Raw genomic sequence first — 25,538 nt, 5'->3', positions numbered from 1 at the left:
ACATGGGTTCCTTCCTATTTATACGGCTTGGTATGGACGAAGCCGTATAAATGGGAAGATTAATTATACAATAATTCCTACTAATTCATAATCACATGTTAAATATTAACTTGGGTAGGGAAAAGGTACTTGCAAAGAATTCATTAATGTTTCCATTCTTCTGCTAATCATTCTATATAATATTATTACGAGGATAAAAGCGTTTTCATTATTGTTTTGTTTGTTAATATTGATATACTTCGATTCTTATTTGATTTACGTTATTACAGTTTCCGAGTATTGCTTATTGAAGATAGAGAGTTTTAGCGGAACCGCGCAACAGTTGGCTTTGATATTGTTAGATATTACTTAAATGTAATTATTATAGCAGTTATTTTGATAAGCGTTTTCATTCATTACATATTAACGAACATAATCAATACAAAAATGAAATAAAATTATTATGTCTATCGTAATTAAAAAATCGTCAAATTCTACGGATAGATTTACATGTTGCGAATTTGTTTCTGTATATAAAATACAATAACAGGAAATTCACGTTCGTCTCGTAGTCTTAAAGCGGGAGGAACTGCGAAGCGCAGCTGCTTTTACACTGATGTTATATATTACAACGTTCTTTGAAACGCTCTATATCATCTGTCAACATTTTTTTGTATATTGATTAAGTAAATTTCCAATAAAAAAGGCTCCTCGTTGATCAGTATAGATTTAAATGATAAGTATAAACTTTAATTAAAATTAATCGTTTATCAAGTCCAAGCTTTCAATTATATAATTATAATTTTATTATTTATTAAATATAGGTTTTTGACATTGAAGCCAAATGTATAGTTATTCAAATTTTAGTATTTATCGTAAATATGTACGCGTAACGCGGAATTGTTTTAGATTCGCTGATTTGAATGATTCATCGTAACGACTAAAGTTCTAATAAATATTTTAAACTTCCACATATAAAATGTGGAAGTTTTAGATAAAACATTTAAACAATGCTGGCCGGGCAAATGCGCCAACTGATGGTTAGTGGTCACGACCGCTCATAGACATTGGCGCTGTCAGAAATATTAACCATTTCTTGCATCGCCAATGCGCCGCCAACTTTCGGAACTAAGATTTCCTTTGTACCTGTCGTACACTAGCTCATTCACTCTTTGAACTAGTTTATAACAACATAAAGTATTGCTGTTTAGCGGTAAAATATGTGACGAGTACGTGATACCTACTTAGACGGGCTAACAGAAAACCCAAAAAAAAAGTATTAAGGTCCAAGCGATCCTTAGGGATTTAGGGATAAGAAATGTTACATAATTCATTGCAAGTCGAATTTGGGTTAATTATCGTTACAACATAAGGCTTTTAGAGACTTATGTGAGTTAATATGAGAAGATTCCAGTTAATAAGGTTTCGTTATATAAGATCGTATAATCAAGTCTACAATTTTGTAACCTAGGAACAGAAAAGAAGGGTTGGCCCCGTGGCTAGAGAATGAAGATGAAGCGAAGATAGCGGTTTGAACCCGGGTAAGCACCAATGCTTTTTGATGTGCTTAAATATTATAATTAATCTCGTGTAAAACGTTACTTAATTAATTTTACGGTGTGAAGTTTTTCGACGTGCATATAAAATTATCAACCAAATCACATTTAAGCAACATGTTTGAATAAGCTTTCAACTTCGAGAGAAGAAGGAATTTTTTGACCAGAAACGCAGAGGACTGTTACGATTTTATTAAATAAAAAATAATTAATATATATCAGTAAAAAGTTTTTATAACAAAAATACGCGGGAGAAATCTCAACAAAAGTGTTGGGTATGAAATATCGAAACTAAAGATATGGAACAGTTGTGAATTACTTTACAAACGTGTTATTCACGTATTGCACGAGCTTCGGTAAAACGTGAAAAAAAAAAGTAACGAGTGGAGACGTGCTTTGAGGATCGCTAGTGATCTCGCAAATCGAATCAGTGAGGCGTCGAAGCCCGCACTGTTCTATTTGATTTATGCCCGTCATTCTACGGTCATCATACGCTTTCGAATCACGCGGAGCGTGAAGTTGCTAACGAACATGAATATTCACATAAATCCTTTATGACGAAAAATCGCAAGTAATTTATATTTTATTTTGTAAATGTGAACGGTAAAATATGCTTTATTTTCTTGTTTTTATTCGTATTTAGTGCTTGTTTTGTTTGCCTCTGTGCTTTTTGGTACGAAACATGTATTAGCCGGTCTTCGGAGTATTACTCGTATGTCGTGACGTCAAACGGCATGACGCTCTCTCATGACGTAATGCCATTTCTACGCCACTGCCCTCTACTCCCTTATGTATGCGTGATGTGTATATTATATTCTTCGTTACTAGATATTATTAAAATAACAAAATCTATTTAATTTATTAACGAAACTTTATGTTTTTATTTATTCCATTTTCTTTATTATTATTTTTTATGATTAATTTAAATGTTTAACCAATCTGCCGGGCGTCAATTGATGATTACAATTTTTAACCATCTTTAAGAACGTTGCTCTGTTGGTTTAAAAATGGAAGTCGCAATTATTCCAATCAGACATGTTCCATAAATAAAAAAATTGACTACGACAGCGAAAGAAATCCCTTGATGTGAGCAACAAGATACGTCATAACCCTTTTATACTGGGCGAGTTAAAAGAATCGTTTGTTAATTATGACGAGATAGCTTTGACACGAATAAACAATATTATGTAAACATATATCTGTCACGAAGATGACAGTTGTTACTTTCCGTGATACACGGGGCAATATGCTCAGTGTTGCCATATTAAAAATCACTATCATCATTTGATTATTGTTTTATTCAAATTACAACTATATAATATATTTAAATTGTAGGTCAGCAAATTATATGATAATGCTGATCTCAATTTTTAATTAACAAACCTACATAATTTAATTGGTAGAAAAATCTACTGAGTTTCCTGTTGGTTCTTCTTGGTAGATATTCCGACTGACTGTTAAATTTAAATTCAATTTAATCTTGTTAAATAACGATTCAAAAAAATGCTTGTAAGAGTTTCCTTGAATAAAGTATATTTTGATTAAAAACGTTAATTTCGTATGTATCTATTATAGTTATTATAATTATTGCACACTTATGCTGTTGTACGATGTACATTTCACTTTTACAAAGAGTTCAATGACCGTTCACGGACTGAATAGAAGCGTCGTATCAAACATTTTGAAACTACAGCAGCACAGTTTAATTGGCAGGGCATTTTAGGCGAGGCATTTTAGTATACCCGAGGGATGTTCTTTAAAGTACTGTTGCATCGTACATTTTTACGTTTGACTTTTCAATTGCAGCATAAATTTCGTAACTATTAACAGTTGAGACGAGTTACTTTGTATACATTACACTATTATATATATATGATATCGGTAGGTAGACGAGCAAATGGACTACCTTATGGTAGGTGGTCACTACCGCCCATAGACAATGGCGCTGTAAGAAATATTAACAATTCCTTTCATCACCAATGCGCCACCAGCCTTGGGAATTATGATGATGTTTTACAGCATCTAATTTAAATTAATATTTTCGAAGATATTACAGATTTAAAGTGCAAGAACATAGCGGTTTGTTTCGTCTAATGACTGAAAAAGTGTGAACATTGACACGAGAACACGAACGTTGAACACGTTGAACGAAGACATTCTGTAGTATATTTAGTATCAACATTGTACTCGTGCGAAGCCGGGGCGGGTCCCTAGTAATACATAAACTAATAAAGTAATTAATTTAAAGTGACGCTAAAACAGAGCAAGAGCCACCGATGTTTTCTAAACAATAAGATAATATTCCATAAGCGCCTGGGAAACAATATTTCAATTCTGATTCGTCGTGCAGCTTTAGCAAGAAATCTTTTTAATATCAGATGTCAGTGAGTGAAAGACGACGTTCTAAGTAAAAATATTTCCGAATGAGGCCAGTGGACAATGTAACAATGAGGGGACGTCCATTCTTAGTAATAGCACAAGTACAGCTCGCAGCGACATTCTGATCGAAAATATACCACACTACTTTATTATTTTTCACTTCAGCACTTGAGTTCAGAATTCTGAACTAAGCTCAATTGAGTTTTTATATAGAAGTGTAACGTCTACAAACAATTAGTTTCTTAATACTTTGTATTTTCGGGTAGATATAAATATCTATGGTTTTACAAAATTTGTTTATGATACGATTTCGATGATACTTTTTGAGTTCGGCTTGGTATAGCTCCAAAGCGGCTCCATGTCAATTGGTTTGGTATTGAAAAGTGATTTTGTTAGAAGCGTACCAAAAAAAAGTATTTTTTTAATACGCTAATATTATACTTTGGTATTTCTGTTAAAATTGGACAAAGATTCAAATAAGAGTTATAACATCTGAAAGTTTCTTATAAGACGTGTTTTCATCGGTAGTGGGATCTATTTCAGATTGTTCAGGGTGGACGATGCCATATAAGTTATACTGCCGCAAAAGACTACAAGACATTGCTTAGTAGTAAGTTTCTTTTTAACGTATAAGTATGCCAGCGTAATTACAGACACAAAGGACTTAATAACTCGATTCAATGGATAGCTGCGCTTTGCCAATGTAAGGAATGCAAATTCTTATCTATAATCGAAAACTCTATTAGTATTTACATGGTTTTATATTTGGCATTCATTTCAATAGCATAATGTTAACAATATTATCTTACTGTTGGCAAAGATCTTATATCCTGTTAAGGTATGGAAACCACTCATTAACTGCGGTTTGAGTGTAGCAATATTGCATCTGACACATACAGGTTTCCATACAGTGTTTTCTTTGAAGAAATGACTTATAAACACAATTTAAATTTGCAATTATTAGTTATAGATAGTAGTAATGTTCCAAATTAATTAAGGTATTACTGATATTCCTATTCAACCCCCCCCCCCCCACCTTTTAAGCTTATAACTTGTGTTAGGACTAGGCATGACAATAGCCCAAGGGGTCAAGATCGACCCTGCGACTTTTTACATCGCTATGCGGCCCATTAAAACGCTTGTGCTATTGACGCTTTTGTAAATTTGATAAAAATACGTGAGAAATCGTATTATTTAAATTTTAAATGCAATAGCTAGTAGTTACACAAAATTGTATTCATAACAAAAAATGCAGGTATTTAGTGAGAACGAACTCGAAACTCAACACTGAAAACGGTCGTAAAATATCAGTAAATGAGATGTGATATTAACTATAAACATTATAACATTTAATTGTTAAATAGAGTTTAAAAAGTCGGTTTAATATTTCACGAATGAGATACAAAGTGAGATCACACAGAAGAGCTGTAGGTACTTATTCTTTACAACCGAATAATAACTGTTATAGAAATAACAAAACAAACAACTAAAGTTCGAAAGAATCGAAAGTCGAGAATTTTCGAATTATTTTTTGTTTTCCTTTCATTTAGCTTTGGCATTGTTCTCGCCATCGTGCGCCCGGCGCGGGTGAAACGTTGATTGATCGGCACTTGATTTATTCTATTTCCCGATAGATATTCACAATTCAGTAACTAGAACTGTTCGATGAAAACATCAAGAAGAATAGGATTTTTGACGTTCTCTTGATAGTCTCACTTGTATTAACAATTATTGTGTATTGTTAAGTATTTTACCTCTTAATTTTTTCGTCATATTTATGTCGTAATAAACTCTTGTGATTTTAATTGGCTTTCTCTTCTTTCGCTTTAATATATTTTAATATCTACTGGTAAACTGATGTCTTAATGCTTAATTGCTCACATAAATATATATACATACATTTTCTAATACATATTTTTTATTTTTATAACGGCACGTGATCGTCATGTACACATGTGCAAATAATTATAAGGCTTGTACGATTTTATAAATGGATATTTCAATGTAAATAATATTGAATTTTTTCTCCCTGCATTATGAAAAAGTAAATTTTAAATATTTTGAATTACTTGTATTCTTTGCGAAAACATAAAAAAGTATCTCACTATTTATATTTGCTGGAGCTTAACATACACCAAGAATCACTCCACGAATTTCAAGCATTCCCATTTCAATAGCAAACAGTTTGGAAGACACTTTACATTTGGTGAATAAATCATCCCTCGAGACAACAAAACTCGTTTTAATGATCTGACGAATGAAAGTTCTCCGAATCTTCAACGGAACGGACATTGAATTTGTAAACAAACTAGCAATTTCAACGGCTACGAGTGATTTATATTGACTGATATGTTTTTTTTTACAGGTGGCAGTATTAAACGAAAATGGCGTCATCGGTCCGCAAATAGTGCGCACGGCCGGGGCGATGGGGCTCACGTAGCGGTATGGAGGATGACGAGAGGCGGCTGTCGTTCCCGCCGCCGGCGCCGCTGCACTCGCCCGGAGAAGAGATAGACGGTTCACGGTTGCTGGGGGAGATCGTTCGTACACTCGAAGCTACCAATCCTGAGGCAGTGGCGCCACTCGTCGCGTCACAGTCCCGTGATGCGCTCGACGCGGAGGAGGAGAAACCGCGGCGGGAAGAGTTGCGAATTCCTCTCGATGTCACGTTTTCGGAGTCGGTGGGACGGAGTGATGAACCGCGGGCGGTGGTCACTCCGTTCACGCGGGAGTCCGCGAAGCGCGCTGGATCGCGGGGCGCACAGTTGGTCCGCGAGTTTGGTTTTATGCCCCGGCGAAGGCTCAGCGTGGAGGACGGGGCCCGCTTGCCGAGGAAGTACGAACCGTTCCCACCGAAGCTGTACGGGCGACCTCTCGAGGAGATCGACAATTTTATTTACGATGAGGTGAGTCTGTTATTTTTATTTGAAATTATACGACATCGTTACACATTAACGAGTGCTTTAACAATAACCACCGGAGTCGTTATTCTTGACCAACAGTCGTAAACGAGCCGAATGTGTTCACTGCTTAAAGATTATTATTATGTAATGAATCGGAAGAGGTAAACATTTTATAGTTTATGTGCGTAATTTGTATGTAGAATACTTTAGCTACTTTAGAAGATATATCACCGAAAGCCGGTTGGGTCGTAATTTAGCTCGAGTTTTGCATATTTAATGATCTTCAGTGCTTCCTCATCGGAAGTATGGCGCAGCCTCTTCCGCATACATTAATAGTTTTATTCATACAGAAAGGTGCTGACTTAATACGAGTGGATATGAAGTATTTAAAATTAGAAGGAACGTTCCATTTTCGAAAATTATAAGAAAAATTTAAGACGAAAATACGTACGATACGATTTTTTCTAATATTCATAACGGTATTCTAATAATAAATTGCACATTTTTTATAAAAAAGATGTTTATCAGCAATGAAATTGGATTGTTTTTGTTAATCCCGCTATCAGGGTTTTAATAAAGTCGGGATTGAAGAAACAAGTGGCAATTTGCGTTGGCTGACCAGTCGAGTATCATGCAAGTGCGGACCGGCGGCGGCGTCCTAAAACGTAATGACGTATCACACAAAATATAGCTCCTTGTTATTTCGAACACATCCTATTACTTGTAAAACATACGCATAAATTTAAATGACAGTGTTATGTTTATATCTTTTATATCAAAACGTATTTATTCTTTATTCAACAAAGCTTTTTTTACAAGCACTTATGAATCGACATTTACACAATTGTATTAAACGTAAACAACCGTACAACCGGTTTTATGCAGATTGACTATTTTCCAACATTTGAAATACATAGTTACGCACGGTTTTCAACATATAACGCGTGAGATTCGAAGTGGTTTTATACAGAATTGCATTGTCATTTACGATTTGTAGATTTATTATAAACTAATGTTCGTTACAATTTTATAATATACAATAACTTGTATTTTATAAAATCGTTCTAATATTGATGTTATATTTCTCTGTGTTTCCCTAGATTTAACAAAATCTTCTAATCCGATTTATTCGAAACAAATTTTAAAATGTACGTAAACTGCATAGCAATTTTCTATTTCACGATGAATACGAATTATATCAACGAAGCCTTAGAAATAATCAGATTCTTGTTTAGCGTAGAAAGATAACTATTATTAGATTTATATCAAAACTTTTTGCAGAAAATGTATAGATTACAAAAATGTACATAGAAAAGTTGAGAATGACGTACGAAACATAAGATAACTTTTAAATAAAATGAAAAAAACTAAGTAACACACTGTTAATGTAATAGCTGCATATGTTTATATATACTTTCCTTTACCGCGATTTAATACGAGATAAATTATAAACACAAATTGAACTCAGTGGTTCTTGCCACGGTTTTGAACTCATTTCCTATAACCACTGGGCCATCACGGCTTTTTAATTTATATGTAATATAAAGTAAATCTGTAAACTAGTCTGCCTCTCCATTTGAGGAAATAGTTAGTTGATTTTATGACTACGCATCGGTAGAGAAAGGTAAGACAATTATTCAACACACGCCGTTTCCATAACTGCTCTGTGTCATTACGAACAAGTATTTCAAAAGAATCGTAATGACAAATCTTTACCATACTGTTAACTGCTATAACATGTTACTATTTTAATGCATTAGCTAGACAATAAATAGTTTTATACTAGCTCTTTATTTTCGAAGCAATCATTTGATTTATTTATTTACTATCTACAATCCGAGCGCGCGTGACTGTGTTATAGGCAAGGTTATTTCCTATTTCGACAATCGAAGCTCAGCTGCATTTGCGAACATCTAAATCAAATATCTACATTAATTGAATAAGCGAGTTCAACTTTTTTTAAAAAAGCGTTTGAATTTCGTCTAAAAATATTTATTAAAAGTGTTCGTTATGCTACAATTAAATCACATGTCACTTCATGAACCTAAATGACCCAGCAGCTGAAACCGGTGAATATTAACCCGCAATCTTCGGGTTCAAATACGAATAAGCATTACGGAATTTTGTACGTCTTTAAATTGTGTCTTTTATTCATCTTTACTTACATGTAATATTCAGAAACTGGCATTTGAGATGCGTGGTGGAATAAGCCCCATATTTTTCTAGTGGTATGGTACACCATGGTAAAGATCTTTACACAGGTTTTATAATATGAAATATATTAAAAAAGCAATTAAATCACGATATTCTAATATTATTACTTCCCATTGGGGTAAACAAGGCTTGGACCATCGTTGGCCATATATTGGCTATATATTTGATTAGTTGAGTGATGGTTATTCCCGATAGTGAGTTGAATAGCCAGTTAAATCCTGTATTGTTGAACCCTTGATGTTACGATATTTTGGGCGAATTTTTTACTGTTACTAATAAATCAATCGATCAAATTCAAAGTAAATAAATTTCTTACATTTATGATATTATAAAGAGTTAATGAACAATACAAATTTGCTTACTTTTGAGATGCTATTTTCAATAGATATCTGTTAATTGACGTCGATGCGGTTGAAAAATTTGTATTTTCGGTTGAAAATAAACCCCCAAACCTTGACTCCATAATCAGGACCGAACAAATTTAACAAGAAAATAATAATAACAATAAAAGCAACAAAGACAACACATTTAATTTCTCTATAAAAGCTAATACAGAAGTAATATTCTCTTCTGTCGAGTATATAGTTAGGTTTTATTGAAATGTGTAATTTCTTTGAGACATGAGAAAACGTAGCCGAATAAGAGAAAACTGTTTGAAGCTATTGTACGTGCCGACTGCAGAACGTGGGTAATGTGCGAGATGTGGAAGTCGGGAGGATAAATACTTAGAATTTATTTTAAAACATTCAGGTTTATTATAATTTTGTAGCTTCTATATATTGTTTATATAAAAAAAAGCATTCGTGGCCTCGAGAGGTTCAACAATGTTGAAGGTTATTGAATTAATTTATAATCACAGAAAGCCAATAAATATTTATGTGACAAAATTAATAAAAATATAATTGAAAAATAGTTTATTTTTCTTATTATTACAATAATATATAGCAAAGAAGTATATAGAGCCACACACACAAAGTTGTAGTAGAGAGCACAGTCTACATTTCGATAAGGTAGTAAGTTTACATTAAAAATTGTAAAATGATAGTCCAAAGGACATTAGGAGCCTTTAAATAAGATATATCGGGATTTTGAACTGAGATTCAGTAGGTCACGTAGATCAAAATGTTCCTGGGTTTTATACAGGCATCTCGTTTTGGTCTATAAAAACAGTGCAAGTAAAACCTGCACGCATAAGACACGTTATGTTTTTCCTTATCAAGAAAGGTGTTTGCTCAGCTGTGGAACAGTTATGCGCTGCTACTTTACTTTACATAAATATTAAATTCAACTTCAAGCGACTCATTTGTCTTTTCATTCAAATGCGCAGTTCACTCGTCCTATTCTTCCTGCACGTGAAAATGGAATGCGAATAGTTTTATGATGCTATTTTTAGTCTTTCATTTCACTATATTTTTACAACAACTGCTTTATTGGTCTAGTGGCTCGATATAAGGGCAACGATCCCGAGGTTCTAAGCTCAAACCCTAGGTCAGGCCGATAGATAGTTATTGGGTTTTCCAGTCCAGATATTCTCAGGAGCAGCCCCGAGTCTGGAAGTTATACTGGAGCTTAAATTTTGTGCCTTATGTTACATTTTCTCATCCGCCCTTTAAGCCGGAACACAACAATATTAATTATTGCTGCTGATATAGTATATGATGAGTCGGTGGTTACCTACCCAAACCGACTTGCACAAAGCCCTTCTACCAAGTTTGTTTACCACCTTTGGTTAAAATCTACGAGTACATCCTAGATTTGTTTTCTTACTCATATTGTGAGTTACGTAAATAAGCTACTATAAATACGAAAAATGAGCACTTAAAAATATAAAACGGAAAAAAACATAAGGTAATGATTGCTATATTTAAAAGTGTTGCCAGCACTAAAAAATCTATTGAGTAACTTGACAAAATCGCTTAAAATTCTTTAACTGAAAAAAGTTTAACGTTTTGGAAGTCATCCAAGCGAGTTCGGTATCGGCTGCCGGTACGCTCGATCACCCTTTTTGGAATTTATTTGCATAATAACCCTTATTTTAACGGCAATAAGGGTTAAAAAAGGCTTTGCTTTTGGAGGCCTAGCAATATTTCATGAAAGTCGTCGAGGTCGAGTCCACTTCGGAATAAAATTGCCTTCTGTATCGCTGGCGGTGTGTTAAGGCAACTTTTTGAAACTTTCGTCTGGTTCGATAGGGTTGTCGGTATTATTGAATGTTTGTATTGAATTAAATGGAAATTTATTTGACGACTAACTAACAGTTTTATCATAAACTGAAGATAATTCTCGAAGTAAATAACCGATTTAATTAATGAATTGTATTAAATTATATTTTACACCTAATAATTATTGATTATAGCAAATATTTAGAAAATAATTACTGCGTCATTTTAACGGCTATTTCTTTCATGATTCAAAAATGTACCTATTTATACCTCCCTCTGTCTGTAAGCGACTGTACGACAAAGGAGTTTAACTTTTCTTCTGCTTTTCAATATAAATATTAAACCAGCTTATAATAGATCTCAGCAATGCAGTTGTCAGCTGTTCAGTCGATGGGAAATATATAAACAGTATCAGTTATGTTTTATGTATCAGTTAGTGTACTTAGCTCAGAGGCACGGCCTTTTACATAATGTCAAGAAGATTGACTTCTGGTGTTTCGCGTTGGAACACAGAAACCGGATCATGTTCCATCAGTTATTAATTAGCGCTAGTTAGCGGGTGTCATCTTCAAAGAGTATCGGATTTCAAATACTTGGGTAATATTGTGAATGATTATTTGAAGTACGATCTAGACATAGAAAGGGAGAGAACTCTTCTCTGCTATTGCAATCTCAAAATCAAAATATACTTTTATCAAGTAGGCTTTTACAAGGACTTTTGAATCGTCATTTAACAAACTATTTAAAGTAAAGCTTCCACCGGTTCGGAATGAAGATTCTACCGAGAAGAACCGACAAGAAAATCAGTAGTTAATCTTACATCTAAAAATAAAGTCATGTTAGTTAAATACAATTATATATGTATGTTATTTGATGTAATATGTTAGCGTACACGGTAGATGTTAAAGTTACGTTATTTAAATAATTTTGCCAGACATAATACACGTGCTGCCTTTTGGTCAACTTTACACAGAAGACTAATAATGCACTTGGAGTACAATATACCTGCAAAGCGATGTTTTGCCTTCTCCATATTGTAGTGCATCGACTATGTTTTTGTACGCGCCCACAGAAGAAAGTTTCACGTTCATGTGAAAACGACCCTATACTGAGGCACTGGGTACATACATATGTCTGTGTGGCTTGTGCCCCAGTGTCTAAACGGAAGTATCTTAATAATGCAAATATCTAAAAGTTATAAATTACTAACATAGTATTGTAAGAAATATTTTTACTAACATTATATGGGCTAAGCTTGAAATAATTTGATTTATTATTATTTATATTTAGACTCCTGATCGAGTATTAGATTATACTTTGACTGAAGTTGCGCAGCGTATGGAGAACTTGCCTTTTCTATGGTGGTGGGACAGTGTGCGCATTGCGCCGTCTCTTTGTTTCCGATTGTCTGTAGCGGAGCGAGTACTTGACAGCGCTCTACTAATATAGATGAGCAGCAATGCATCTACACGTGTAGAGCGCTTCCTTTGTTGCCTTAGTTGCCACTAAGGCATAGGACTGGTTCAGATTCAATCAAATATAAATAAAACAATATTAAAACATATATAGGGAATTTATGAATTGAATGAATTTGTTTCATTATTATTAAACATTCGCAACTCAAAAGTTACGTTACGTTATAATAGATAACCACATTCTAGAAATAAGTATATTATTTCGTTATACACAGAGTTTCTCGCGATGCTTAATTCGTAAACATAATATTATCTGTGTATTCTCTTCTGCCCACTAGAACACAAGAGCGATGTATTCACGAGCACAACATCATAATTACGTAATATGTATGTGTTTGTTTTGTTCGCTGATGGCCCGTTAGCTGAGTATGGAGTACGGCGCGACAACGGTGATTGGCACTTGACAATAAAAATCGAACGTACGATTAAAAATCTATATAACAATCTATGATCTATTGATTGAATATTACTGGTTGAATTTAAAGTTCGAATTTAAACGCTAAATTTCAAAATCAATATATATATTGTTTTACTATTTATTGGCCCTTATGCAAGACCGCCTTTTTTATTTTATATGATAAAAAAAAAACATAAACTAGATATTGAATTATATGTTCGTAGTTTGCAATGTTTTGATAAGTATAATTAAATTTCTAAAATTTAGATAAAAAGGATATTTTTGCTTTTGTTTTTAAGTAAATCGATTTTTTGTTATTTTTGGACAATACAATATTGTTACACCCAAGCTTAATTAAATATAGTTTTAAATAATTTATTATAAAATTAATTTAATTTTATAGCTATCACTGAAATATTAAGTGATATTAATCTTAATTCACAATAATTCTTGTATATTGTTTAGTTATTTTTATGTTACGTATATTGTGGACAAGGACAAACAAGAAAGTGTATAAAAATGAACAACTAATTATAAAAGTATAAAGTTGGAAACGGGAACAGAGAATGAATGATTCGCACACTTTCCAGCGTTCTCGCTAAGGATTAAGGTGAATAAATTTACCGTAAAATTACCTTAATTACAAAAAACTGTTCGCAACGTGCAATGATTCATTTCAATACTTAACATGGAGTATAACAAATGTTATTGGAAACATTAATGCGCTTAAAATGCTTTATTTTACTTATTATATAATACTATCTGAACCTGCGGCTTTACCCGCGCGAAATTTAAAAAACTTTACCAGTAGCACGCAACCGCTCCCTCTTGAGGTGAATTAAGAAAATAACCAATGTCCTTTCCAGGGATTCAAACTTGCTCCGTACCAAATGTTATCTAGATCGTTTCAACGTTTTAAGTTTGAAGAGGTGGCAGACAAAGTTTTTTACATAATATTAGTATAGATTTCATACTTCAAATGGAGATAGCAGAAAGTTGAAATACTTGGCTGGTTTTCTCTATATTTCTGTTGAATCAATTTTATTATTGATGTAAATCACATTCAAACCCGTTTAAAAAATCCACAGTTTAAAATATCGAAGCGTACAGACGGTGGGAAGCAACTATGTAGAGATTTAAACCTGTACTCTCGATAATATAAAATAAATTGGAGCGGATCGTTATTGTGAAGCAACAAAAGCGAATACAAAGAGCGAGCGAGTTATTTATTTATTGAAATAGTTACATCACCAACTTATCACTAAAACTTATATAGATAACATTCCATGTGAAATATGGAAACAACACTTGACTTTCAAAAATATAAGCCAAACTCTCTACTCTCTCAAAGTCCCATAATTGCAAGAAGTGGCTGCTTATTGTAGTGTTTGTCAACAAGTAAAAGTGATCACTTATCGTCTTATCATGAGGTAAATTTGCTCGTTTGATATTCTAGTTAAAAAAAAAACACTTATTATTGTAGAAAAATCATGTAGATTTAAAGTCACAGACAACAATATACCAAGGGAAAGAAAAAAGTATTTTATATTTCCTCCTCATGATTAAATAAAGTCTAAATGAAAAAAAAAAAAATAATGTATCTGGCTAAATTGTTCCCGCCTTCTCAAGTGTTCTGCAAGAAATATCTTCAAAGGATAAACATCTCTTTTGACATTTTTGCGTATCTATTTTATTTCCGTTGAGTAAAGTGTTAAAATAAATATATCGTAAACGTTAAATAAATCCTGTTAAACCGAATACATTTCTAAAGTTCATTTTTGTGCCGTTTCAACTAAAAATATCGAAGTGCGAATAATTCAACAAAAACATGAAATAGAACTACGATATCGCGTAGCTCGGCGATATTCAAAACCGATATGGTGTTTTATGCGCCACACGTCTGCATGAACGGGTTGAAAAATGTTTTAAAAAATATTTTAAAACAAAATTATTTTATTTTCATTATGAAATCACGAATGTTCGTTACAAACAAACTTTATATAAAAGTTTTAGTCGCTAGTCAAGAGGCTGTTCCTCAATTAAGAAAAAAATATGTTGTTGATTCAATAGTCGTAGGATTAAAGTTGTAGGATATTTAAGGTAGACTTGTTTAATATGTGCTGGTTTTCTCACGATCTATTATAATTTAAGTAACGTTAGTGTAGTATTGTTTATATGGCACTGCATTCTAGAAATACGCAAGAAAGAACTTACATCGCACGTTTATTACGTATAAAATTATTTATTATAAATTATATATAAAGTAACGGACAATTACTACGATACATTTTAACACCCAGTATCGTATACAACAACTCGAAGTCAACTGTCATCATTATTTGAAAAAGTTCTGTCCTAGTATTTATAGTCCTATTTTTGATGGTAATTTCTGTTCATGTCTTTTGTTCTTTATACAGTCATCATTAACAATTATATCACTTTAATATTTTAATTTACTAATGAGTAGGAGAGAGGCTGCTGTGCTGCAGAGTCAATAGTAAACGCTCCACATAAAATAACATTTTTAAATTATATCATTGCGAATTAGTAATTGTTGTGGTGTTAAAAATACTTATTTATATGAAATTCATTCGTGATAACATTATCCAAACGGAATACCCAGAAAAAGTGACAAATACGACGTGACGAAGACTTAAGAAAATCAAAAACTGATAATTAAATCTCTATACCTGTGACCTTCCTACTAATATATAGGAACAAACATTTAAACCACACGTGAAAACGAAGTGAAGTGAAAATATTGAATTAATGGTTATAATTGAAACTATTAAAAATAGTGAAAATAAGAGTGATGGTAGTTAAAACAAAACTAAGTAAACTACCTAACAAAATTATCAAGAGCTAGAAGATTAAGTTGATAAATTTCATTGTACCGTTGAACGATCGCTTGGCCTATTTGTTTGAGATACACCTTTTATTCGACTGGACAGAGTTCGATCCTGACTAATATACAAATCTTAATTATTTCTATTACATTTTTATTTATATTTTTAAATTTTCTCATATTTGTTTATTGATCATTTTGTTATTTTTTTTCTTCTGTGTCTCTAATCCTTTAATTTTTTCTTTTGTTTTGTTCCTCTAGCATTTTGAACTTTTCCCCCATTTGCTGTGTAATATTTCGAGTAACCGCCTCCGTAATTGACATTGTTTGCTTATCCATTTGTTCTTGAATTTTTTCCAGTAAATATCACATCTGGTTTTCCATATCTTATCTGTTATAGTTTGATATTTCAAAATATAGGAAAATTGTTTAATGGTAGAATTTAATTTCTTTATATGGCAACACTCTATCTGTCAAGTATAGTTTGTAATGCCGGTTATTTAGACACTTGATACTTACGTTCTCAACGATACGAACAGAATCTTTGGATTTTACGTTTGAGCGAACAAAACGTATTTGTTAAATATCTATATATGTAAAGTTAAAATATAAAAGTGACATTTTAGTTAGTCAATGAATAGAAACGAACTTAAAAATTTCGCCTGAATTTATGCTTTATATAAAAACAGCAATGTCCAATAGAGATGAAATCGCCGAGTGGTTGAACGCGTGCATCTTATCCGATGATAACGGTTTTAAACCCAGTCGAGTAACAGTGAACTTGAGGGTTTTAGAACTAATTAATTAAATACATCATGCATTTAATTAATTAGTTCTAAAACCCTCTCCTCAAACGTAGAGGAGGCATAAGCTCAGCAGTGCGGCATTTGTAGCCTGTTACTTTTAAAAGCAACGATAATAAGACGAACATTTCAGCTATACTGAAATCATAAATTTAACAAGAGGAATAGCTTCAATTAAAAAAAAAAACACCCGAACATACACAAATAAATATAATATATGTACAGATAATTTGAAAATCACATTCTTTTTTAATTCAAAAACATTTTTTTTATTTAATCTCTGTATTAAGAAGATTAAAATTTAGTGTAATAAATTCAGCTATATAATTGATTGACTGAAAATGAAAAAGCATTTGGAAAATTTGACAATCATCTATAAGCTGAACTCAAAATAGTTTGTAAAAAGGACAACCCTGACGTTATCTAAAATTAAAGCTTTAAATTGATCCCATGAAATGTATTTGCACAAAAAAATATTATGTTGTAACTAAACTAAAATTATATAGATCTAGCATCAAATAATAATAATGATGTATTTTTAACATTAGTAAGGAGAAATGGTGAGCCTCTCGCAATATTATATGAAGGAATTATCAGTAAATGTCAATATACAATACGAGAAACGATCGACGACTTGTTTGTGATACTTGTTTGTCTAAGATATTTCAGAATTAAATCAATAATTTGAAGAATAATAATAGATAGAATCACTGCTTTGTCAATTTTATCATATATATATTTATTTATATAATATAATTATAAAGTAATTCTACTTACTAACAAAGATCAGTGTGCCCATTATTTTAATGACACGTTGATAATCTTTCTTTGCATTTGGGTTTGACAAAAAAGAGCAAGCCTTTTGAACTCGTAAAATTCGTTAAGTTTAAAGATTGTGCACAGCAAATTAAACACCAAAGTGTCGACCATCTAAAAGCTTAGTGTGGGAGTACGTATCACCATTAACAGGCTTATTAACTAGTATCTAGGTCGCGGTTTGCATGAATAGAAATCTTTTATACTTCACAGTTCCACGATGCGACGTTGAATTAAAACATGGCGTCAAGATGGCGCAGTCTGCAACATTCTTTGTGTCTTCTCTATATTTGTTACTTTATAAATAAAATATATAAACAGGCAATGATAAAACAGTTTATTTACGTTTTCGCCTCTGTTTGACAATTTTTTTTTATTATGACGTCATATAGTGTTATCAATAAAATATATTGGAAATTAAAATAGAAAATTAATTGTTCGAAACGTACAAATTCATTTTGTTTTCAATTTGTAAATAATAATTATGGTCGAATTTCAACTGGGTGAAAATTGAACTAATGCTAAAACACACATAAAAAAGATAAACCTCCTACACAAGTTAAACATAAGCTTATTATTAGTTGTGAAACAGGTATGCGACATATTTATATCCAAGATTCAATAACATCCGGGATTCACATGCAATTAGTTTGAAACAATTCGTATTGTTCAATACGCGCGTGTGGCGTGGAATTGGTTTCATCTAGGTTAAAACGAAAAACCATTTCTATTCGGCCAAAAAAAAACTAAATCAAGTCAGCATTTCGTCCATGGTTCACTATGAAGCGGGAGAATTACTAGATTTTCGTATGCAAGAGCATTCGTACAAGTGAGCTTAATTGACTTTGATTAAAAGGAAATTTTTGAATGAATTAAATGAACCAAACCGCAATGAATGGCAAGCATAAAATTGAGACATGTGTGATGCACGACTTTGTTTAAATACTTGCAATCTTTTCATAAAGCTAAATTGTACCACATGCTATAAAATTATTAATGAATGCATTTTGTTTATCGTCTTTCAATACACTATCTATATAAAAATGTACGTTGATTTATTCGTTTCAGATTAATAGACTTAGACTTTGACCGATCTCTGGTGGAACATATAGGTACATTTTCATGGAGATTTTTTTTATACTATTCACTCTATTGTAACTCGCCACTAGATGGCATTGAAGTTCATTTTTTTTACTGCTCAACTGATTACCACAACAATTGACATATATTTGAGTACAGATAATATATTTGCCTTAGTGAGCGAATTTAAGTTCGTAGCGAACTGTAACACAGCTCTGCGTTCGAGGTTTTGGAATTTTCCTTATAGTCCAGTCAATAAAGCCCGTGAAGGTCAAGTAATTAGTATCATTATGATTTTTTGATATGTGGTTTGGGACGTTAAAATAATAACAAATTAAAATTTTCAACCATCTGGGGTGAACGCTAGGGGGTTGAGAGGGTGAAAAGCGTTTGCTTATAACTTTGTGAAAAAAATTGTAAGATGATTGAAAATTGGACAGAAGGTGTAAATAATTATAACTTACCTTGTATTAAAATTTCAACCTTTTTTGTGTAACGCAAAAAAAGTTATTAACACAAAAGAATGTTTTAATTTAATTTATTGAAAGATATATTCATTTTATCAACGAAATGAATTATAAGTATCATTTAGATTTATTAGCAAAGCATTCGTCGGTATGATTTCAAATTGACATGATAGTCTTAATAAATAACATATTGAAAATGCTACTAATGGTAAAGCACTGCTTGAGTATCTTTGGATTTAAACTGTTTAATTAAACGATATTATAGTGTACACAGATCTATAATAACATATTCATTAGTATTAGATTTATATTTTATATAAATATATATTATCTGTGTATTTATGCATCTGTCATCTCGAGTGACATACATCGCGAAAGCGCGGGAAATGAGGAAATATAAAATAGGCGCGCGGTGAAGACGGTGTATGTCCACAGCAAGCTGATATTTAAATATAATATTTATTTTATCTAATTGGTAAATCCGCCTTACATGTGATCATTACAGATCTCCTTCGAACGTTTTTCGTAAGGCATTTATAATTAAATTTTTATTTTTATTTATTATACTAAATAATAAGTCTACATTATATTGTATGCAGTATTTATCTGTAAATGTTGTGCAATATGTCATATTCTTCATAGTATGTAGATTAATAATTTCGTTCAGGTCTACGATACACCCGATCGAAACCTATCCGCAATTATAGATCGTTAAAGAATAATTATTGTTTTGTCGATAACATACTGTATCTATAAAATTGGTATAATCGAGATATTTCGTTATTAAATCCATTAAATTCAATGATATGACAGTTCAACGGGCGGCCATGTTTAGCATCTACGGGTGCTATCAAAAAGTGTGTTCCAAATAATAATTTCTTGCAGGGGTATGGTATCGGTAGTTCGTATATTTATATATGTTTAGTTTTATTTATTTTACCCGAGCGAAGCCGGTTTTTTCATCTAGTATATTTATATTTTTTTTGTAACATTTATTGATAAATCCTATAAAAACCATAGAATACAATAAAAACTTACCATAAGATAGTCAAGTATATACTGTCAGTTTTCGTGATCACATTACATGGGCTTACTAATCTTAGTTAAATTCTCTTTTGTTATTGGTGAATTTAAATAAACATTTTAATTAGGCAAACAAACACCCGTCACTCTTAAGCTGGTATGTTATCCACTGCAATACGCTCTGGAATGTATGTTTCATGAATAATTTGTACAGACGTATTGATTACGTATTGACTGTATTCCCTAGCGAACGCAACGTTGCTAACGCTTTTAATTAATTATAAAGCTGTAATCACGTGATTAACGATGTACTTATTATTTTCTGTGCCCTTGTTTATGATATCATATTACGTTATTCATAATGTTACATTAATATTTTTATACACAAGATATTTCAGGGTTCCGTACCCAAAGGGAAAACGGGACGCTATTACGAAGACTCTGCTTCCAAATTATATCATTACAGGCTGTGCGATGTAATGCTCAGTTCTTTTCGCTGACTTTTGTAATTTTAGAATCCGAATTATTACACAATGGTTTCGGTAAAGGATAAGGTTTCAGATACAACAAAGTTTTCCGCTCTTAGTGTAAGTCCGCCTGGGTTAGTATCATGATATATTATATGTCCAAACAGCAATACTTGGTTTGAAGGATGAGCTGGTTCAAGGAACATAACATCTTAGCTCCAAAGGTTGGTGGCGCGTTGGCGATGTAAGTGGTAAATATTTCATACAGCTCAAATGTCTGTGGGCGATTTTTATCAATTTTTATCCACTACCACAACACACATGTTATTATTCCATATTGTCGTAGCGTGGTATCACCAGCCCCAACCCTTCTCCTCTAATTTACAGGAGATCTTAGTCCAGCCTCGGGAAGTTTACATAAATTTGTGTGTTAATATTATTTAAAGGTTGAGTCTAAGATCACATAGATCATCCGAAATGGGTTATTTTGATAACCTGTGTAAGGAAGGTTACCTTTCTTGTCTCTATGTTCATCATAATCATATTTGCTTAAATAATTACAAGGTTTGTACGAATAAAATAAACATTTTGTAGGTATGTAGGTATGTTTATTTGGATGTGTGCGTCGGTGTCTACACATACATTTGTACATATATAGCGAGATTAATAAATTATCTTGTAGTACACATCACACACATACATAATAAATAAAGAAGTACTGAGCATAATAGACACATTTCTTCAAAATCGATGCCTTATGACTTAGTACCAATTTATCCCAAACAACATTTGGGATGTAATTTTGCAATTCAATAGATTATTATGGAAGTGATAAACACTTAGGTTGTATGAGTGAGTATGTCTTTCATCATTGATGATTAAATAAATGTCATAATAAAAAAAACATAAAAATTGATGTACAAACAAGACCCTGATAACAATGTTATTGTATATATATGTTTATACACATCATACCCATTTGCCCCGTATTCAGTAATACATTCGCGTTACGTACAACGAAACAATAGTTAAAAAACTCATAATAAAAGCTACTCTAAATATATATGTATATATTTGTACATGAGAAAACTGGAGCGTCCGCATTATGTAGATCTAGAATTAGGTGTGGAACAAAAACTACGATTCAGCCAGCCTATTGTTTATGTCCCCCGCCATTGTATACTCTACTCGAGCCCCACTTTAATATCAACAGAAAAGTAGAGATAAAATGTTTATTGTCCGCGGATTGTAAAATATGAAAGTCAATTGGGTTCCGGTAGAAATCACTAATTGCTTATAGGGGGTTTTTTTAAATATTAAGTTTCTTTGAGCGAGACGAGTTTTAATTACAAGGTTAAGTTTTATTGCCGAACGATATGTGCAACGTTTTGTTGACAGTCTTCTCAAGGAAATCACTTGAATCACATATACAAGGAAAAATTAAGAAAAGAGGAACTATTGAGTTTGTTTCCAGTTCTTCCTTGTATAATCTACATTCCGAACCCTGTGGTTCACATTAAATTCAATCCTATTTCATGTTTCATGAAACAAAAATTCTTATAAGAGCCTACTTGAATAAAGAATATTTTTATTTTAAAATCAAATATATGTGTTAATATTATTTCTAATGAAAATTAATAATCAAATATTAACGTTTACTACAAGAAACTATAATGTAATTTGGTTTAATGGTTTTTAGATTATTGGTTCAGGGTGTTATCCAGTATCGACTATTACACGTGATACTTACGACTATATTCTAGCTATAACTAATATAACATTGTTATAAGAAATAATTTGCAATACTAGGTCAAATGGGACACAAATCCCACGCTTCACTGACATTTAGACAATATTATATCGTGTTGCCAAAACTCATTCATCTGCAATTGTTTCCAAGTGACCGTGTAAATGAAAATACATTTAAAATATATTTATTCGTAATCCGCAATTTAATATTGATTTATATATTTTTTCATGAATTAGTAATATTTTTAAAGAAAAATAACGATTTGTCCAAAAAAATTGAAATTTCAAATAATTAAATAACATTTTTTTTTTTTTTTTGTAAAATAAGTAAAACACAGATTTTTGTTAAATAAATACTTTTATTTATTTATTAATATATAAAAATTATGTATACGTCGGTGACAGCATTTGAGAGCGTAATATCGTTTGACGTTACGGCATACGAATCGTACCAGGGGCCGCAAAAAGTACTATTTCATAATATTTAAATGATATAGGTGATGATGATCCTGCATTCTGCAAATCCTGCATTGTTTGTTGTAAACCTATCATAATATCATGATAGAAGTTTTGTCCACTGCGACACTATCTTTATATTCATTGCGTCTAGGGACCCATACTTCACAGAGTTTGTTCAATGAAGTGTTCATTATAGCTTTTGTTTGTGAAAACAAAATATATATTTTCATACATTCTATTCATATATGGCAAGAAATACTTTATCAGTTTATATAAACAGAAAATAAATCTGTTTTAATTTAAAATATTCACTAATAGTTAGTACTTATGTTGAAGTTGAAGTGATACAAGTGTGTTAAATTCTAAATTTAGACCATATCTAGCCAACGCGATTGTAGGCAAATTAATACAAGACTTTGATATGTGCGGAAAAACCGACGCTGCTCCGATGTGAGACGAGTCGTGACGAGCGATCCCGTGTAGTGGCAAAGCGCGCCAAACGAACCGTAAACACGTTAGCATTCGCCTGTACTCGGCTAACTAGGCGACGACAAGCAATGGCGAAGCTAGACAAGTGAGCTGTCTATATAGTCTATTCCAATGGAAGTAGGAAAAAACATAAACAAACCTTAGATTTACGTATTTCATACGATTTGCTAATAACTCAGCTATATTGTACACTACTAAGAGTTTATGATTAATGTATTTATAATACAACACTATTGCACTTAACCACTTATTATCACTTTAATTTTACTTTCAAAATTCCAATAACAGTTTCGTCGACGTTCAAAACGCCATTTTTCCCAAAACCATAATGAATTATCAAGCTCTCGACGCTTTCGCTTTAATTTGCTGTCAAATGTTGTTTATTTGGCTTTTTTCCTGTCATGGTTGTAATAGAGTATACGTTGGTATAGTACGACACAATTTAAATTTAGCATCGCAAGAATAAAATAAAAAAAACAATCAGTCGTCAATTTGTATTTGGTTATATGACATTAGAAATTATTATGTTTGTGTAAAGATCATTTTTGCACTCAATAGATAAATAGATAAAGATTGTTGATTTTGATGACGCACTTAATTCGGATGTGATCTGTTTTACGTATATAGCCGATGCTACATCTAAGTTGTGTCGTACTATTCTAGCGTTCGCTCGGCGAGTTATGACTAACATATATTGCCTAACTTTACAATACACGTTCTGGTCGGTCAGAAGTTAGTTACAAATGGATGTGCTGATATACTTCTTGTTAATGGTTGCTTACCCTAAATATTCAAATATGTATATTACGCGTTTACAATAAAGTAATCGATTATCGTTATTTGTTTGTGTTTTGTATACGCGAACATTTTGAAGAACTTCAGGCTGGCCAAGTTAAGTTGCACGTATTGCAATTTAATATTTTTAGTAACCGGTTTTTTGGTTTTGACAGTAAATACTGGTTTATCTCAGGGAACTAAACAGTTAGTAGGGATGAAATAAAAAAAATTAAATGTTCTTTAAATATGATGGTCAAGAAATCAAAATAAATAAATATTTACAGGTACGGAATTTTACCTTTTACAAAAAGAGCAATGATTTGAATATAATTAACGTGTAAATATATAACCTAAAATTCTGGTTTTACTAATTAGTATTACTAATTCAGCAATTTAAAATTATAAATTATTTATACTACAATATTATAAATTGATTAGCACAAAATGAATCTCCTTCAGCGGTTATTTAGTAAAAATTAAATAAATGTCTTTAATTAAGCACTATTTCTTCACACTTCACCTAAAGTTCACACCATCATTGTTTCAGCATAACAAAGAAGCTAGTCGTAACTTCCTTAAAAGTGTCCCGGCCCCGGTTTATGTACACTAGCCCTTACTATAACTACCGCAGTGTCGTCTAAATTTAACGTAAATGGATTTTGTTGTATTGAGTTATCTGCTTAGTTGCCTTCATAATAAAGTTTGTTTTTGAATGCGGTTAGTGTCGAGATAGGCCGTTTTGCGAGAGTCGAGGTCGGTGTAAGTCGACTAGGGCTTGGCACAGAGGCAATATGCATGTTTTATGTGCTGCAGTGGAACGGAAGACGTGTAGCCGACGGGTGTCGTAGAACTGTGATTACTGGAAGTGGCGTTGACCTTAAACAACAATCTTTTTTGTTTTCATGAATTTATGGAAGTCAGGATACATTTACCTGTTTTATCAAAGAAGCTAAATAGCATTGTCGTGTCTCGTAGCTTGTATTTAAAATGGATGCTTTCATGTATAACTTTTGTATTGTTATATGTAAATTATATTTATAAATTTATTATATAATTTCGTAATAAATTTTCGTTGTTTGGAAAATATTGTAGTCGGTTTGAGAATTCGAAATTCGAATATTTATTTTAGTATGAGATCTGTAAGGTTCTGTATGCTTGTATGTGCGTATAATTGGGAGTCCGATTGGGATCTGTAAATACAAATTTTAAAATGAGGGCACATAAAAAATACGTGTATAAAATAAGTCGTATCCGACTTATAATTAAAATCACATGTTTACTTTTATTTAAAGAACAATTTTGACATTTTGGTAGTTTTAAATATAATCTTGTCAAAATGTTAGTGTCAGTTATATAAAATTTACCCGACTGTTGAAAAATCCTTAATGACTTATAACAATATTTACTAATAAACGTACACAACAAAAAAAAAGGAAGTAAGAAAAATATACAGAAGTTGTTGAGTGTAATTTTATTTCAGTGTTTTGCCGGTGTCTGA

The 25,538-nt window shown here is 32.1% G+C and overlaps 1 protein-coding gene across 4 annotated transcripts in view; it reads left to right on the top strand.

The window, feature by feature from the left end:
• Nacp60e (Na channel protein 60E) overlaps window positions 1-25,538 on the top strand; it is a 189,912-nt gene that overhangs the window by 58,680 nt on the left and 105,694 nt on the right. For all 4 annotated transcript variants that reach the window (XM_026639678.2, XM_026639676.2, XM_026639680.2 and 1 more), the window contains exon 2: window positions 6,280-6,820. In XM_026639678.2, the coding sequence (XP_026495463.2) occupies window positions 6,359-6,820 (462 nt within the window). In that variant the 5' untranslated portion in view covers window positions 6,280-6,358. The remainder of the gene's footprint in view (window positions 1-6,279; window positions 6,821-25,538) is intronic.

This window comes from Vanessa tameamea, chromosome 18 (genome assembly GCF_037043105.1).
Source record: "Vanessa tameamea isolate UH-Manoa-2023 chromosome 18, ilVanTame1 primary haplotype, whole genome shotgun sequence".
Lineage (NCBI taxonomy): Eukaryota > Metazoa > Arthropoda > Insecta > Lepidoptera > Nymphalidae > Vanessa > Vanessa tameamea.
This window is presented reverse-complemented; position numbering and strand designations above follow the sequence as displayed.